This window comes from Nanorana parkeri, unplaced genomic scaffold, assembly GCF_000935625.1.
Source record: "Nanorana parkeri isolate BGI_ZX_2015 unplaced genomic scaffold, ASM93562v1 scaffold748, whole genome shotgun sequence".
NCBI lineage: Eukaryota > Metazoa > Chordata > Amphibia > Anura > Dicroglossidae > Nanorana > Nanorana parkeri.
In genome coordinates, this window is record NW_017307016.1 from 220,255 (window position 1) to 235,588 (window position 15,334).

At 51.9% G+C, this 15,334-nt stretch overlaps 1 protein-coding gene across 1 annotated transcript in view; it reads right to left on the reverse strand.

Moving 5' to 3' along the window:
- The window catches only part of DNAH1 (dynein axonemal heavy chain 1), an 85,920-nt gene that overhangs the window by 8,367 nt on the left and 62,219 nt on the right, over positions 1–15,334 (reverse strand). The window contains 15 exon segments of the mRNA XM_018564373.1: positions 25–169; positions 1,341–1,537; positions 3,668–3,819; positions 3,918–4,113; positions 4,198–4,423; positions 4,605–4,765; positions 7,609–7,758; positions 9,535–9,654; positions 10,447–10,572; positions 10,656–10,787; positions 10,951–11,142; positions 12,984–13,151; positions 13,244–13,435; positions 14,419–14,686; positions 14,788–15,026. Of these exon segments, the coding sequence (XP_018419875.1) occupies positions 25–169; positions 1,341–1,537; positions 3,668–3,819; positions 3,918–4,113; positions 4,198–4,423; positions 4,605–4,765; positions 7,609–7,758; positions 9,535–9,654; positions 10,447–10,572; positions 10,656–10,787; positions 10,951–11,142; positions 12,984–13,151; positions 13,244–13,435; positions 14,419–14,686; positions 14,788–15,026 (2,664 nt within the window).

Sequence of the window (15,334 nt, forward strand, 5' to 3'; positions counted from 1 at the left end):
CCCGAGGGGAGCGACCCGTCGTACCTGCGGCTCTATGAACCTCTGTCCCAGCTGGTGACACACATAGTCCTGCATGGCGTTGGTCACTTTGTCTCCTCGCAGGCAGCGCAGAATCAGCATCTTCTGGAAGTCGTCGAGAGATTGTTCCAAACTGCCCGGAAGCTTCTCCCTGAGAACGAGGAGCAGACGACATTATACAGCCCAACGCACACCTTGGATGCCTGGAGGGTCCGCTCTATACCTGGTGTCTGAGGCCGGCAGCCCGATGGCTCCATATCTGCACCGCATCCATTACACTTATCAAGAGAACCTGTCTAGACCATCCTGTCACTCTACAGCCAATCGGGTAATCCCCCATTATACAATTGCTGCTCCATATAACATTGTACAATAGAATGGTGACGCGTGTGACCAACTTCTGTGTATAGAACCCGATCTGTGTTCAATGATCCACTTATTCATTGTCAGTGCAAACAAATAAAAACACAAAACTGGACTTCACGTCTCTCTTGTGCTGAATGGTATTAATTCAATCTGACCTCCTAACTTCCCTTCAGTCTTCTATCTGACCTCCATCCTTCCCTTCAGTCTTCTATCTGACCTCTGTCCTGCCCTTCAGTCTTCTATCTGAAGTCTTCTCTCTGACCTCCGACCTTCCCTTCAGTCTTCTATGTGACCTCCGTCCTCCCCTCCAGTCTTCTATGTGACCTCCGTCCTCCCCTCCAGTCTTCTATCTGACCTCCATCCTCCCCTTCAGTCTTCTATCTGACCTCCGTCCTTCCCTTCAGTCTTCTATCTGACCTCCATCCTCCCCTTCAGTCTTGCACAGTTGTACCGGCTCCTCTCCTCTTCCTCTGATGTCACTGCACACTGGGAGCTCCTCACAATGTACATTAGAAGCTGCAGCAAGTCAGATAGAGGCCCGCCTCATTTCCTGGCTGAAGGACGTCCAGCATCATCCAGCTTGTTCCTCCCCAGCCTGACTGTCCTTGGCTTTCTGCTTTCATCCATTGGATTTCAGTTCTTTGAATTAATGGAGGCTCAGCATCACCTGTGGGCGTTACCTAGGGTGGTCTGCATGCAAATACAGCCGGTTTAGGAACGCCCACTCCCCCAGACTGACACCCACCCATCAAGACATTTTTACATTTGCATAACTCCTCCCAAGAGCCCGCCCACTGCTTGCATCATGGCTGAGTACTCTTGAGAGGAGCACTGAGGCCGGGTGCTGTGATGGTTTCAGAAAGTTAGGTACAGCCCCCTGCGGGCCCCTCCCACCTCCCACCATCAACTGCCCGCACCAGAGAAGCACAGAGACCCAGGATGGTGATGGGACTCACCGGTGTGGCTCGGGACTGTCGCAGACCCTCCGATACTCTTTGCTGTGTTGGGTGATTTGGTCTTTGATGCTGCTGAAGTTGCGAAGTGAACTCAACGCTTGGATGTCCCTCCAGGCTCGCTCGGCCAGCCACTCCGGACACGGATTCTCAGCCAGAGAGGCCGCTGTGCCCCCCGAGAGCAAGAAACGCCACTCGTCCTGCGGGACACATAGCGATGGCAATGAAATGAACTTCATACGTTTATATGATATCAGCAGCGCGTATAGAACGCGATCAGCCACGGGAACTTTATCCGCGCTTCCCTGAATCTCAGCACATACAACATACTTTATAATGTCCGTATAAACCCGGGGAGCGTGCCAGCCCAGATCAGTGTGGGGTATTTGTGGGGGTCACTTATCTACCCTGAGACAGGCCAATCAGCTGTTTCCCTCCCTGGACCTCGGGTGCAGAACCCCCTTGTTTGCAATACTTTGCTCTGCTCTCTGTGAGCTCACCATACTGATTAGAAGCAGTGGCGTAACAATCGCCATAGCGACCCAGGCGGGCGCTATGGGGGCCCGGGCACAGGGGGGGCCCGGCCAGGGCATCCCTCTGATGCCGTGTGGGCCGCCTGGGTCGCTATGGCATGTAAGGGTGCTGGCTGTCACTGACACAGCTCAGCAGCGGCTGTGAAGATCACTGACAACCTGTCAGTGATGTGTGCAGCGGCCGCGGCGCGTTTCCCCTCACAGCCGCTGCAGCGATGGCAATGAAATGAACTTCATACGTTTATATGATATCAGCAGCGCGTATAGAACGCGATCAGCCACGGGAACTTTATCCGCGCTTCCCTGAATCTCAGCACATACAACATACTTTATAATGTCCGTATAAACCCGGGGAGCGTGCCAGCCCAGATCAGTGTGGGGTATTTGTGGGGGTCACTTATCTACCCTGAGACAGGCCAATCAGCTGTTTCCCTCCCTGGACCTCGGGTGCAGAACCCCCTTGTTTGCAATACTTTGCTCTGCTCTCTGTGAGCTCACCATACTGATTAGAAGCAGTGGCGTAACAATCGCCATAGCGACCCAGGCGGGCGCTATGGGGGCCCGGGCACAGGGGGGGCCCGGCCAGGGCATCCCTCTGATGCCGTGTGGGCCGCCTGGGTCGCTATGGCATGTAAGGGTGCTGGCTGTCACTGACACAGCTCAGCAGCGGCTGTGAAGATCACTGACAACCTGTCAGTGATGTGTGCAGCGGCCGCGGCGCGTTTCCCCTCACAGCCGCTGCGGAGACGTGTCAGTGACAGCCAGCAGCTGCGGCAGAAGAGGCCGGCGTTCGAAAGAAGGAGAAGGCGGGGCCCGCCTAAGAGCAACCCCGCCTCCTCTTACATCACCGGCAAGCGACCTAAGAGCAGGCGGGGCCCGTCGATAGAAGAGGAGGAGGGGCCCGGGAACGGAAGAGGAGGCGGGGCCCGGCGACTACGGAGGCGGACATCGCTGACAGGTAAGAGGTGTGCGGCCCACCTGAGACCCTGCAGAGCCCACTATAGAGAGTCTATGGCGGGCTCTGCAGGGTCACTCTCAGTAGGGCTGTGTGGGATCTCAGGTGGGCTCTGCAAGTGGCATAACTAGCAATCACGGGGCCCCATACAAATTTTGCTACGGGGCCCGGTGATTTCTAGTTACGCCCCTGATTAGAAGCAAAAGGTATCTGTGTGCAAATATGGGAAAGCCACGTGCCAGTGTCAATGCACCCCTGTAGTGAGCAAGAGAGAGAGTGGTCCCTAATGTAATGTACACTTATTTAAAGTTCATGGCCGCTCCCATCGTGGACCTTAAGGCCCCGTTTACATTGAGCGATTTATCGCGCGGTAATTCCCGCGATATCGCGGCAATTTACCACGCGATATCGCTCTCCAATGCTTCTCAATGGGGCAAAGGGTCCTGCTGTCGCGGGTCGTGCGTCGCTACAGCAGGACCCTTTTTGGAGCGGATTTAGCCGCGATTTAAGCTTGTTCAATGCAAGCATTTGCGCGATATCGCGCAAAATGCAAATCGCGCGACAAACGCGCGATTTGCGAACCGCTCAATGTGCACGGGCCTAACTGTTTGTTATCAGCTGATTTAGCAGTGAATCACTAGTACAGGAGGACCGTACTGCTTGAAGACTGTATACAACAATAACTAACAGCCCCCTTCTGTGATGCTTCATTTTTATAACACCAAATATACTACAATATCGTGATTTTGGTTAAAAGAACAATACAGTACAAGCTGAGAGTTCCCTTCCGATTGCCCCCAATGTATACCGCCAGTGTCTATAGATGGCATCCGGCGACTCACCATGTGAATGAGCCCCTTGTCCATGAGGATTCGCACACACAGCAGGAAGGAGAACATGAGTTTGTGCTTCTCGAAGAGACTGCGGCACACGTTGCTGTACAGGCTGAAGGTGAAATACGTGTTTATGTTCTCAATACGCTTCTCCACCGTTTCTACAAGAGCCAATCACAGGGCAGGGTTAGAGCGGCACACTTCCTTCATACAATATCCATATACGAAAGTCATGTATTATTTGTCTCCTATGCTTCACCTGCTCTCTCGGAGTTGGCGATGGCGGCAGTGAAGATGCCCAAGAACCACTCCAGTGAATACTGGTACATCGGATCCACGTTGGACAAATCCGAGACGCAGAAGAACAAGATCTGCGTCCTGACGGCCACGGGGACATACTGGGACCGCGTGCTGTCTATGTCCCTCTCCGTCTTCTCGGCCACTTGAACTTTTGCCTGTGGAAGGGGGAAAGTTAGGTCACAGTCGTCCCTGGATACAGGTCGGAAGTCATAGAAGAGGATTGCCCATCCAATGCTTACCTTGATCTCAGCCGCTTTCACCTTGGAGGCCTCCAGCACCTTGATGAGGTCCACGTCGTCCACTGGATTCCCCTGGGAGGAGCTGAGACGGGTCAGGATCTGGTCCTCAATCTCCTTCAGCTCTTGACGCATTTTGGCATTGGATAGGATCAGCTGGTTCTTCGCTTCTTCTAAGTCAGGACGCTCCTCTGCCACCACCTGCCCCAGGAGCTGATCCTCCAGACCACTGCGGGGGCAATAACAGGAGGGGAATCAGGAAGGGTCAGATGTAAAGGCCGGCTTATCTTCATGTGATCCTTCATGGCGAGTTGAAGATCCACTTTTGTCCTCAAACATGTTACTTTCATTAGGAAGTTGCATTAGTAGGAGGGAGAGATGATTGCTGTGGTCAGTTAGACGTCTCTTACCTGGGGGATAGTGTGAAGTTGATGAGGGTAACTTTGGTGCAGATCTCAGGTGGATAATGGGGATTCGGCAGTTTGGTGGTAATGTACATCCTGAAGTCATCGTGATACGGAATGACGGCATCTCCGAGACGTAGGACGGTGCTCCCCTGCTGCTTGTATGTCTGTGGCATGGCAAGAGAGAGAGAGAGACATAAGAATCAGTGCAGCTCCTGGACAGAGGATCTAGAACCTTGGTTCTCAACTGGTGGGTTGCGACCCCTTGTTCAGCGGGTCACTGCATGCCTTCCACTTTTCTGGGTGAGAGTCTCCTCAACCTCCCCCTAGCGCAGCACTGTCAGTTCTCACGTCAAGCAGCCATTCAAAATATGCAGCGCGGCGCCGAGTGTCAGCTTGAGGTGGGATGGGGGCCATGGCTGCAAGTGAGCTCCGTTCACACTTGCATTGCTTACAGCTCTCTCACGTGTCCTTTAGAGGTGCCTGGACCCAGGCCCGGCGCTACCGCAAGGCAAGTCAGGCGGCCGCCTGAGGGAGCTGCAGGGTGAGGGCGGAAAAAACAGGGCATTTTGACAAGTACTTGTACTTGTCAAAATGCCCCGATGTTTGCGCTATGTTTTTTTTTTCTTTTCTTCACTTACCTTCGGTGCGGGAGAGCAGCGGCGAGTCAGCGCTGGTCCGGTGGGAGGAGCTCCAGGTGGGTTCCTAATTTAGCTGGCCGGCGACTGCCAGAAGTGCCGCGCTTGTCGAGATCCGCTGGCAGTCACCGGCCAGCTAAATTAGGACCCTCCCTCCTTTCCTTCTTACCTTCCTAGCTCCTCTTACCTGTACACATGGCCTCGCCTGCCGCCGGACAGGCCAGAAGTGACGTCATGTCACTAGCATGACGTCACTTCCGACCAGTCCGACATCAGACGTGCAGCATCGCTGATGGGGCCCCAGCTTGTCTCGAAGCCGCTGGAGCGGCAATGCTGGGGCCCTGCGCTGCTTGGGCCAGGCCTCTGCCTCCTCGCCCTTCACTGTCGGCCGATAGTCATGTAAAGGCCCCGTACATGAGTATCGGCCGTCCCCCCCCTGATAGCTGCCCTGTGTGTGAGAATGTCTGCGGTTGTGTGTGAGAATGTCTGCGGGTGTGTGTGAGAATGTCTGCGGTTGTGTGTGCGAATGTCTGCGGTTACGTGTGAGAATGTCTGCGGTTGCGTGTGAGAATGTCTGCGGTTGTGCGTGAGAATGTCTGCGGTCGCGTGTGAGAATGTCTGCGGGTGTGTGTGAGAATGTCTGCGGTTGTGTGTGAGAATGTCTGCGGTTGTGCGTGAGAATGTCTGCGGTTGTGCGTGAGAATGTCTGCGGTTGCGCGGGAGAATGTCTGCGGTTGTGCGTGAGAATGTCTGCGGTTGCGCGGGAGAATGTCTGCGGTTGTGCGTGAGAATGTCTGCGGTTGCGCGGGAGAATGTCTGCGGTTGTGCGTGAGAATGTCTGCGGTTGCGCGGGAGAATGTCTGCGGTTGTGCGTGAGAATGTCTGCGGTTGCGCGGGAGAATGTCTGCGGTTGTGCGTGAGAATGTCTGCGGTTGCGCGGGAGAATGTCTGCGGTTGTGCGTGAGAATGTCTGCGGTTGCGCGGGAGAATGTCTGCGGTTGTGCGTGAGAATGTCTGCGGTTGCGCGGGAGAATGTCTGCGGTTGTGCGTGAGAATGTCTGCGGTTGCGCGGGAGAATGTCTGCGGTTGTGCGTGAGAATGTCTGCGGTTGCGCGGGAGAATGTCTGCGGTTGTGCGTGAGAATGTCTGCGGTTGCGCGGGAGAATGTCTGCGGTTGTGCGTGAGAATGTCTGCGGTTGCGCGGGAGAATGTCTGCGGTTGTGCGTGAGAATGTCTGCGGTTGCGCGGGAGAATGTCTGCGGTTGTGCGTGAGAATGTCTGCGGTTGCGCGGGAGAATGTCTGCGGTTGTGCGTGAGAATGTCTGCGGTTGCGCGGGAGAATGTCTGCGGTTGTGCGTGAGAATGTCTGCGGTTGCGCGGGAGAATGTCTGCGGTTGTGCGTGAGAATGTCTGCGGTTGCGCGGGAGAATGTCTGCGGTTGTGCGTGAGAATGTCTGCGGTTGCGCGGGAGAATGTCTGCGGTTGTGCGTGAGAATGTCTGCGGTTGCGCGGGAGAATGTCTGCGGTTGTGCGTGAGAATGTCTGCGGTTGCGCGGGAGAATGTCTGCGGTTGTGCGTGAGAATGTCTGCGGTTGCGCGGGAGAATGTCTGCGGTTGTGCGTGAGAATGTCTGCGGTTGCGCGGGAGAATGTCTGCGGTTGTGCGTGAGAATGTCTGCGGTTGCGCGGGAGAATGTCTGCGGTTGTGCGTGAGAATGTCTGCGGTTGCGCGGGAGAATGTCTGCGGTTGTGCGTGAGAATGTCTGCGGTTGCGCGGGAGAATGTCTGCGGTTGTGCGTGAGAATGTCTGCGGTTGCGCGGGAGAATGTCTGCGGTTGTGCGTGAGAATGTCTGCGGTTGCGCGGGAGAATGTCTGCGGTTGTGCGTGAGAATGTCTGCGGTTGCGCGGGAGAATGTCTGCGGTTGTGCGTGAGAATGTCTGCGGTTGCGCGGGAGAATGTCTGCGGTTGTGCGTGAGAATGTCTGCGGTTGCGCGGGAGAATGTCTGCGGTTGTGCGTGAGAATGTCTGCGGTTGTGCGGGAGAATGTCTGCGGTTGTGTGGGTCTATCAGTGATTTGAGGGCCCGTTCACACTTGTACAGTGCGCAATTCACACAGTCCCCTGCAATTTCTGGTGTGGGAGTTGTGTTGCATTGCCATTCACTTGAACGGCACCCCAAACACACCTCCCACCCACAGCTCGATTGCCCGGACCGGAACACACGGTACCGCAATGCCGTGCGTTCCAGTGCCGTGCGATTTGGGTCACGACTTAACGACCGGGGACAAATGTGGGTCCTGAGGTTACGCAGGTTGAGAACCGCTGTTCTAGAAGATAACACCACCAAGAAACAGAACTAGTTCTTCTCGTACCTGTTTGAGTAATATGGGCTCCAGTGCCGGGTCCAGCTCTTCCCCAACATTTTCCAGCATGAACGGCTTTCCAAAGCGGATCGCGTTCTCTAAACTGCGCAGGAAGTCGCGGTCACTGAGCTTCGCCACGTCCAGGCCGTTATCTTTTTCCTGGGGGGAGACGAAGACAACAAAGTGTTAATTCTGTCCAAAGTAGACTCCATCAGAACAGCACAACCACAGCTATCACTATACATTGTATACAAAACCATTTCCTATTGGCTATCTCAGACACAGAACTAAAGATGAGCGGAGTGTCGCCGCCGCCGCCGCAAAATAATTTTTCAGCAAAATGACTCACTAAAATTTTGTCAAAATTGTCCCCAAACTTCACCATGTGACCTGCTCAGGTGAAAATTTGCTTTGCTGGCTTGGCTTTTGTTTTCCGACCTGTGGTCACCAAATGAGCGGTGACATGGAGATCACATGGTTTTGTTGAGAAAGCCAAATCAATGATGGCTGCCACTGAATTTCCTTCTAGCTCGACTTGATTTGCATCTAGAAAGAAAAACGTTCCTCGATGTAGATAAAACTTGGCGAAAAAAAATAGTTTAACGGAGCTTCCCTAACACTCAGCAGCCATTTGCAGTTGAAAAATTGGGAGAGTTGTCCCTAGATGCAGCGCTGCCACAAGGGTGGGGGTGTCTGGGTGTGGGTAGGAATGATGGGTGTGCTGCTTCTTATAGATGCGGGCAGGGGTGTCCGTCGTTTGCCAAGGGGATCAAAGAAAAGGGGGAGTACAGAAGCGCTACTACCATATATAAACTGAATAGAGATGGCCAACTTACCAATGGATGGATGGTGGAGCGTAATCAGCGGCGAGGGGTCGATGGGTGTAGGTCCATGAATGGTGAGGGTGGTGAGCACTCAGGGGGATATGTGAGCAATTAGGAGGTATGTGGGTCTCTGCAGAATTGCTCACATATCCCCCTGAGTGCTTACCACCCTCACCATTCATGGACCTACACCTATCGACCCCTCGCCGCTGATTACGCTCCACCATCCATCCATTGGTAAGTTGGCCATCTCTATTCAGTTTATATATGGTAGTAGCGCTTCTGTACTCCCCCTTTTCTTTGATCCCCAGCAGCCATTTGCAGCCCATTGCTCATTTATAAAACACCACAATGACTTTGGTTTATCCATCCACATTGCCTCCAATGCATTCACCAAAATTAGTAAAAAATTTTGACAAATTGTTACATTTTGTCCCAATTTATCAGCAAAAAACTGTTGATTTCCCTCCCATCCTAAAAGAAACTTCCCAATATGTATCACTGGATATAAGGGTCACGGAGACGCTACCCTTCATGTACTTCCAAAAGGACCAGAGGGCACCGCACTCTTAGGCCCCGTTCACATGTAGCGACTTATCTCGCGATTTCGCGCATTTTTGCCGCGCGATATCGCGAGAAGTCGCCGGCTAATGATAGTCAATGGAGCTGTCTTAGCTCCATGTCGCGCGTCGCTCGTCGCGGTCGCAAGTCGCTTCTACAGGACCCTTTTTTCGGCGGATTTTGCGCGATTTCGCTTTTTTTCTATGGAGCCCGACCGGAGAAGGTCGCGCTACCGTCGCTGGAACGTCGCCCCGAACGTCGCGCTATCCCCGCCGCTGCAAAGGTATGTCGCTACATGTGAATGGGGCCTAAGGAAACCCTCCCCCCCCCATCCGTACAGCCATTATTGGTAAAACAACTTGGAACTATAGCTATTGGCCATGCCAAAGGATTTGTCATTCTGTTTAGCCAGTCATGTGATTTCAACAGCGTATATAGAACACAAATGGAGAATAAACCTGGAAAAAGCAGACAGCAAAATGGAGTCTCGGTTCTTCTGTGGCTCATAAACTGTCTCCACCTTGCATATCACGTATCTCAATGAGCTCACCAAGTTTTTGATCCATCGGTTGGCCTGTCCTTGAGGGTCGATGAAATGAGACCAGCGCTGGGAATACTGGACTATCACGCCGTTCTCCACTGACAGCGTGTCATTCGGAAGACCGGCAATCTGAGGAAAAGTGGGATTAATATGATGTGTAAAGACACGAGGAGGAACAAGCACAACATCTGACATGAGGCATCTGAGTTTGAGATCCCAGTGTGTGACACCAGCACAAGGTCACGGCATTCCTGCACATGCTTCCTAGGCAGGCCTTATGGCTAACCGCAGCAATTTTTTATTTCGGCAGCAAGGCCAAAGATGATGGAGGGTGTGGGTTCCTTTGGGGCCTGTACTGAAATCTGTGAGCTTTGGGTCTGTTGCTTGTCTCCACTGGAGGTCCCTCTTCGGGACAGCCCTCACTGAGTACTTGGTGGACCGGCTTTGGCTGGTCCATAAGGATCGGGGTCTGCCCTTGTCCCCAGGGCCGGATTTCCCACAAGACCACCCAGGCCCGGCCTCGGGGCAGCAGGGAGTAGAGGGGCAGCACGAGTGTGGAATTCCTATCTCCCGACGCTTTGGCTGGCCCCTAAGGATCGGGGTCTGCCCTCGATGGCCTTGGGGCAGCAGAGAGAATAAATACGTCTGTGCTCATCCCTGTCAGGAGCCTTACACTCCGGGGAAGGGGGGTTCAGGAATTCAAGGCCCTTGATCTTCAAAGGACGAACCTGTCCCTTTTAGATTGTAAGCCCTCAGGGGCGGGGCCCTCCTTACCATCTTGTCTTGATTTGTACTGTAACTGTAACGTCTTCCTTATATTGTAAAGCGCTGCGCACACTGTAGGCGCTGTATAAATCCCGTGTAATAATAATAATAATATCGGCTTATTCATTTCCTACTGGAATCTCTCCAATAACTCACCTGCCAGGAACGGATCTTGACGGGGTCTCCCAATGTCCCTATCAGGGACGGCTCCTGGGTACAAGGTACCTCCAGCTCCTTCAGCTTTTTGGTCCATTGTTCAAACAGAGCTGTCCTATAGTGGCCCTGTGGACAACCGGGAACCGTATAATCAATGTCTGATCTACTGAACAGGAACTAAATACATCGTGGTCATAAGAATCCCTTACCGTGAATGGTCCAAGATAGGCCAAGAATCCGGCACAGAGCAGCAGGTCTCCAGTGACGTTAATCAGGAGGTTCTCCAGGCTCAGCACCGTTTCCTGCCAGCGCAGCCTCTCATCGGCGAGTCCGGTGATTAGCTGGGGGGCACAAAGCGATGGTGGAGTGAAAACAATGACAGCGGGGAAGGGAGGGAGGGGCGGGTGTAATAGGCGGGGTGGGGGGTGTAGATAACGATGGGAATAATCAGGTGAATACGGAAGCAAAGGAATGGTTGAAAGTTTGAGGTTCGGTTCTGCTCACCTTGTCGGCCCGGCCCAGCTTCTGCTCGCACTGGTCGCACTTCTGCTCCAGCTCTTCTTTCTTGGACACGCAGTCGCGGTATTTGGCTTGCAGAGTCGTGATCCCCTCTTCCACTTCGTTCAGCCGAGCTTTCGCCTCATCCAGAATCTTCTGAGTCTCCGCCAAATCCTCCTGAGCTTCTTGTAGAGCTTTCTGCAGAAAACACAACAAAGTCTGATGAGGAAGCCAAATCATCAAACGCATATGTGGTAGACTTGCGCGCCATCAAAAAATTAGTTTCGTTTCGGAATATCCGTTATTTCGTAATTCGTGTCCGAAACTCAATTCGTATTTAAACGAAATACGAATTTTCATTAGTTTCGTCACATTTTCGTAACTTTACGAACATTCTCTATGATGAAGTTAAAAAGCAAAAATACCTTTGTTAATATATTGGAGTCGATGGTATTTTTTTTTTATCCGAAATACGAAATTCCGTTAACGAATTTCGGATCCGAATTTCGGATTAAAAAAAAAAAACTACCATCAACTCCAATATATTAACAAAGGTATTTTTGCTTTTTACCTTCAATATATAACGAATGTTCGTAACGGAACGAAAATACGTCAACGGAATTTCTTATTTCCTGCCTGTGTATTATAATGCAACTCTCAGCAGCAGCGGATCCGTATTTCCTGCCTGAGTATTGTAATGCGACTCTCAGCAGCAGCCGATCCGTATTTCCTGCCTGAGTATTGTAATGCGACTCTCAGCAGCAGCCGATCCGTATTTCGTATAAAAAAAAAATCTTGTCATGTTGTTCAACCTCATTTACAGGGGTAATATTAGTTCCTGTTTCAACGAAATTCGGATCCGAATACGGATATAATTCGGAAACTGCAATTAGGATTTCGGATGCTTGCGAATTTACGAATTTCAGGAAATTTGTACGAATTTCGATTCGTAACGAAACGAATCGCACATGTCTAATATGTGGAAGACGGTCAACCAATCAGATGACTGAGGAGGAACTATGTGGTTACATTTGGGTAAAATTGTGAACATTTGAGCCGTTTGGGGAATGACAGAAATTTAGCTATTTGGGAAAAATGCATTGGGTCAATGGGGAAGGCAAAATGAAGACGTTTTCTGTGGGTTATAAGGGTGCAACGGGCTTCAAATGACACCCGAGGGTGAAAAAAAAGCTGTTTTCAGTTACCCTGTCCTTGTCTTTTTGAAAGTGTATGTCCAGGCATTACCCAAATGTACCCCCAAACCTCCCTCACCCCACCTAGATCATGTTGCAAGAAACAGCTTTTATCAATCCCTGTGACGTCGTTGTCGGGCTTGTGAAAATCTAGGGGGGGGCAGTTCCTACTGACATAGGCACAACGCCAGAACTACATCTCCCAAAAACCCTTTCCCTAGCGTGTGGGCAGATGCTTGAAAGTAAAGAGGCATCTTTTCTAGGAAGTCAAGGTATGCATGTGGAGAGGGAGAGAGGGGGTGGAGATCAGTGACGTGCGGTACCTCTTACTCGATCAGCTTCAGACGTGAAGCTGACGGCTTTTTCCTCCATAATTCTAGGTGAGGCTCCGCCCCCCCTGACCGCACGTCCCTGGTGGAGATACATGGAGATCTGTAGTCCAGTAGGCAGGGCTGCCAATGCTGGTTGGGATTTCTGTTCTTAGCAGAGACACTGTGTTGTCATCCCAAACAGGAAGTTAAGAGCTCGCTGCATTTCTGGTAGATGGACAGGTATCATTATGTAAACCGTATATGTATTGAAGAGATGTATTCCATATTATTTTAATTGTATAACAACTGAGTGTAAATGTTTGAAGGCCCTTTACCCAATTTCTTCTCACAAATTTGGGTCAGAACCTTCACCCCGCGAGACTTGGCGTAATCCTTTATTCACAATGGAGGGGAGTTGGAAAAGAGATTTTCCTCAAGGTGGCGGGTCACTATTTTTTATTTCCCCGCCCTTTATGAATGGACCCCGAAGGGTGAAATGAATACTATGTCACGGTGTTGTATCTCCAGTACTCACTCGTTTGGGTTCCACGCCTCGCGCCACAAAGTGGTATTTGTGCATGGCCTGCACCCACTGGCAGATGGAAGTGCACGCCTTGGAGACACGGGCGATGGCGGCCGGCTGGAACTCCTCGTTATCGATGTACGGCTGGATGGCTTTGATTACCGCATCTGGAATGTTCTCCTGACAGCAGAGAAATGAGATCATGCCATTGACAATTCTCGTCTCCTGTCTGGCACATACAATCATGATCACGGAACATCCACGGCACGCACCTTGTCATACTTGAAGAGTCCCTCCAGGAACTTGCCCGGGTCCTGCATCAGCCCTTTCCCCGGCTCCCAGTAGTCATCAATTTTGGTTCCAGGCTTTTCCCCGGCCACTTTCTTCGGTTTGACCTCTCTCATTATACAAACGGCTTCAATGACGAGCTTCACGCCCACCGGGGGGCGCTGCATGGCTCTCACCTGAGGACACAATATGGTTTACAGAGGGCACAAAGGATTCTCTCTGCCGGGGCGATGGTACGTGGTCGCTAGAGATGCATTTGGGATACCTTGTATCTGCCTTACATTGCCTCGGCCTTGTATGGACAAACAAACTGACTCTAAGCTGCCTTTCACACCTGTGCGGGGTGGTGATTTTGAATGGAAACCCATCATCCAACCCTCCCCCCCATGCCAAGGTCCTAGGTGTCATCCTTGACTCGGACCTCACCTTTCTTCCCCACGTCCAATCCCTATCCTAATCTTGCCGCCTTCACCTTCGTAACATCTCCAAAATACGCCCCTTCCTCACCAATGACACCGCAAAATTACTCATCCACTCCCTTGTTATCTCTCGTCTTGACTATTGCAGCTCCCTCCTCATTGGCTGACCGCTACACAGGCTCCTCCCCCTTTAGTATATCATGCATGTAACCCCAACCTGTCTGTCTATCTCCCACCTTGACTGCCTTTAGGCGATCCCTTAAGACTCATCTCTTCAGGGAAGCCGATCCCACCTCAACCTAACCAATGAACCATCACTTTCTCAAACAATTCATCTCCACACAGCGACCTACTCATGCATCACTGGCCCCTCCCTTTTAGATTGTAAGCCCTCAGGGGCAGGGCCCTCCTTACCATCGTGTCTTGTGATTGTAATGTCTTCCTTATATTGTACAGCGCTGCACACACTGCTGGCGCTATATAAATCCTGTATTATAATAATAATAATCTCACTAAGTCAGTGCAGCTCCATGCATGGGTTGGGGTGTGCTGCGTTGCAGGGGTACATGTCTGTTTTCTGAGTCATTGTGATGTGTTGCCCATTCATGTGTGTGGACCGCAAGGGTGTGAATGGGCCCTTAACCCCTTTATTACCAGAGCTCACCGATAAAGCAAACATATATTTCCCAATGTTCTCCTCCTCCCACTTTCATAAGTCTCCACCTTCTCCTTCTCCTCACCTCCGTGACGTCATTCTTATTAAGAGATTTCAGACTGGCGAGCGCAGCGTCCAGCGCGGGGAGGGCTTTGTCCAGATCCCTCTGGGCGTCATCTGCGATCTCCTGGGCCAGGCGCGCCTTCTCCTTGGCTTTGGCCTCCTCCGCCTGCACTGAGGCTCGCGTGGCCTCCGCCACCACTGTGTCTTCCTGGAGGAGATAAGGAGAAAGGATTCAGAGATCGGAGCATTCGATACAATGGGATCTGATTGGCCAATGCTTCCTCATGATTCTCCTCCATCTGATCAGCATGAGGAGTGACCGGGGGAAACGTGAAGAGAAGAAGTACTACACTCTAATGTCCCCCCACATGTATAAAGCTCTGACATATACCGCAGCGCTGTACAGAGGACACTGAGCCGGTCACGTGTCTCTCTCACCTTATCCAGGCCGCTCTTCATCCGATCTTTGGCTGTTTTGATCTCCATCAGCTTTTTCCCGATCAGAGTGGAGTAGATCCCCAGCAGCTCCAGGTAACTCTTCGGGGTGATATAATTGTGACGGGAAAGTTCTGCTAAGTACTGTTTGGACTTCACGCCGACTGACTGGTGCATCTCCACACACATCTGGATCTGTAAGGGGAAAGCCGCATTCACGAAGCTGAACTCCACACAGACAGCACACAATACACGGATGTGATACATACATGGTCAGATATAAGACTGAAGGGCAGGACGGAGGTCAGATATAAGACTGAAGGGAAGGCCGGAGGTCAGATAGAAGACTGAAGGGGAGGACGGAGGTCAGATAGAAGACGGAAGGGGAGGACGGAGGTCAGATAGAAGACGGAAGGGGAGGACGGAGGTCAGATAGAAGACGGAAGGGGAGGACGGAGGTCAGATAGAAGACGGAAGGGGAGGACGGAGGTCAGATAGAAGAC